At 52.9% G+C, this 3099-nt stretch overlaps 1 protein-coding gene across 1 annotated transcript; it reads left to right on the top strand.

Annotated features, from left to right (window-relative positions):
• Nucleotides 1-1938: 1938 nt before the first annotated feature.
• On the top strand, nt 1939-2835 carry LOC119318571 (ethylene-response factor C3-like). Its single transcript, XM_037593150.1, has one exon. The coding sequence runs from the start codon at nt 1939-1941 to the stop codon at nt 2833-2835; it is 897 nt and encodes a 298-aa protein (XP_037449047.1).
• The last annotated feature ends 264 nt before the right edge of the window (nt 2836-3099 follow it).

Below are 3099 nucleotides of genomic sequence, written 5' to 3'. Positions count from 1 at the left end.
TTGTATCCTCCGGCACCTCCGCCGGCTCCATCTCTGACAGGTTCTCCGACGGTTCCATGCATCGATGGCGGAAGGAAGGAGAGTGTCTGAGAAAAGAGCGGGAATTGGGCGGAGAGCGGTGAGGAATGGAAGAAGAGAGTGGAGGATTTTGGCGTGAAAACAGTGATGGATGCTACAAAAGTGCGGGCTTCGTCTTTCTTTTGGTGGGATAGGGGGTAGAGAGCGACGTTTCGTGTATGCGGACTCCAGCAAAGCCCCTTCACGTTTGGCTTCGGTTTGTGGGAGAAAATACGTCCGGATCATGCCATGAACCGATACAGGACCGCGTTGGATGGCTCCCGCGGTCCGGACAGCGCAATCCGAACAGTTGCGAGAAATTTGCGGGTCGGCGTTGAAGATGCCATTATACTGGTTTTACACGTTGACTGGAATATAATGTGATGTGGAAATTTGTGTAGGTACGGCCGTAGGGGTGAGGTTGGACACGTGAGGAGGCGGCGGCGTGGTTTGGACTTTTCACAGAAGATCTAGTGAAGATACTCCACACATGTACAGATGTATTCTCAGACATACTGAAATTTATGTATGTACCGTATACAGTAACGATTTATCTTGGTGATCGATCTGCACTTTAGCAGCCACAGCCGCTTCATGTGCTTGCATGCTGTCTCCGGCCCTTGACTGCTTCCGGGAAGCGTCGCTGACCTATACTATGGTCATATTGTTGCTTTGTCTGGCCAATGTTGGGGAACACATAACCTGCACATCTGTCCAACATGTACCTAGCTAGTGCAGCAGCCGCCGAACCTCCCAGTGCAAGCGAGTAGTAGATTCTTCTTTACACTGCTTCGCTGGTGACGCTATGGAAAAGAACCAGTTAGAGAGACATGGAGAGAATCCAAGCCTGGATACAAGAATACGCATATACTCTAGGTATTGTAGAGGAGCGTATCCAACCTTCTTTATTCATTAGCAAGGCAATTTTTTTAAACACGATTCCTTAGGACTCATTCATTAAAAATTGTTAAAAAGAATTGCATGGTTAGTTAATGAAAAACCGGATGAAAACCGTCACAACAGGCCCATGAAAACAAGACACACACAGCGACCTGGCAACCCGCACAAGAAAAAGCACATACGCCCCCGAGGAGAAAAGCGTCGTCGAGGTTGCAGCCCGGCGTCATCGTCATTACGCCTCCGCGAGGCCAACTCCGACTTCATCATCGACGACCACCGAAGAAGCCCTCACCGCAAACAAGCGTCGAGCCTTGCGCCGCCCAATGCCAAATAGTTAGCCACACGCATCGACGATCAGACAGCTCCCACTCTGTCGACGAGCATTGCATGAGAAAATCGTTGAGTTTACACCGAGCCAGCGCCAGAGCCGACCACCCGTCTCGTGTCATCGTCATCGCAAGGACCCCACCTCAACAGCTCCGACTTTGGAAGGTCCGTTTGCGAAGTCACTTGCCTTCACAAACGGAAGGCGCAAGACTTCTCCCTACCCTGCAGAAAATAAAGATGAAACGAAGGGACAGTCTACCTCTCTCTTCCCTTTAAAAACAGTGTATCCATTGTTTGTCTAGTTAATACCCAATTTTAAGAGCTCTGTTGGGGAGTATTATTTCTACCTCCGGAGCGCCCTCTTTTTTTGAGTGGGATGCATAAGAAGGGTAAGATGGTAGATTGTGACAATCCGTCTCTGAGATCTAGAGTTAATCCTGTAGATGGTGGAGGTGAGCACCCCTCCCCTACTTAATTTGACCACTTTATCTTATGTTAAGTCAAACTCAAAATATATTTCTTACTCACGGCAAGTCGATCGCTCTATATAAGGGCTTCGTTACGTTAGTTGCTTTCTAGCTAGTACCGTACTACGTGAAGTGCTTAATTGTCTAATTAAGCAGGAGAGATTAGCCTAGCCAGGAGTATCAAGTGATGGAACCTAACCACAACGGCTACGGCTACTACGACCACAACAATGGGTCCTATACAAATGATGACAACCCATGCTACTACGGCATGAGCTATGCCAGTTCCGAGCCCTCCTCCTATGGCTACCAATACCAGCAGTCTCCTTCTACCCAGCCCCAGTCCTCCTACGACAACCACTACTACGCCGCATACGACATCACCAACTCTTCCTCCTCCTCTGCGGCTCCGTCCTACGCCGCCGCCGACGACATTGCCCTTTACGCGCAGCAGCAGCACCCACAGTACCTCAATTTCGGCGGCGGCAGCTATCAGTACGATGGCGCCGCGAGTGCTATGGGCATGGGCATGGGCATGGACATGGACCAGTTCAGCGCGCTCATGGAGGCCACCTCCATCTCAACTGCTGGACCATCCTGGGCGGAGCAGCAGGAGGCAAAGAAGGCCAAGGCGGAGCCTCCGCAGCTGATCGGAGTCCGGAGGCGGCCGTGGGGCAAGTACGCGGCGGAGATCCGGGACTCCACGCGCAGCGGCGAGCGCGTGTGGCTGGGCACCTTCGACACTCCGGAGGCCGCCGCGCTGACCTACGACCAGGCGGCCTACACGTCCCGCGGACCCGCGGCCGTGCTCAATTTCCCGGTGGAGCGAGTCCGGGAGTCGCTGCGCGTGCTGAAGCTCGGCAAAGCCGCGGCCGCGGGCGAGGACGACTCGCCCGTGCTGGCGCTCAAGAGGCGCCACTGCATGCGGAAGCGCACTCCCAAGGGCAAGGGCCAGGAGGGTGACGTCAAGAAAAAGAAACAACCTGCTGCTGATACTGCGTCGAGCGTGCTGGAGCTGGAGGACCTGGGAGCAGACTACTTGGAAGAGCTCCTCGCATTGTCCGAGCAGTGGTCGAATGAATGATCCACGATGTTTGCTGGCTGCTGGCTCTCATCGTCGTTCACGATCGCGCTCTAGTACGCACCTCCATGCCCATGGTCCATACGACCATACAGCCTCCCAAGCTCCCAGGATCCAACATTTGCCATTTCCTGCGTGGTGCGTGCGCTCAGGTCGCACTCCGGGGTGAGCCAATTTTTCCTATTTATCCATTATTATTTCATTAATTTGTGCATGCCTGTGGCTAGTCGGACACACATGTACTAGCACTAGTTCGAATAAATTCAT

This window comes from Triticum dicoccoides, chromosome 6A (assembly GCF_002162155.2).
Source record: "Triticum dicoccoides isolate Atlit2015 ecotype Zavitan chromosome 6A, WEW_v2.0, whole genome shotgun sequence".
Lineage (NCBI taxonomy): Eukaryota > Viridiplantae > Streptophyta > Magnoliopsida > Poales > Poaceae > Triticum > Triticum dicoccoides.
This window is presented reverse-complemented; position numbering and strand designations above follow the sequence as displayed.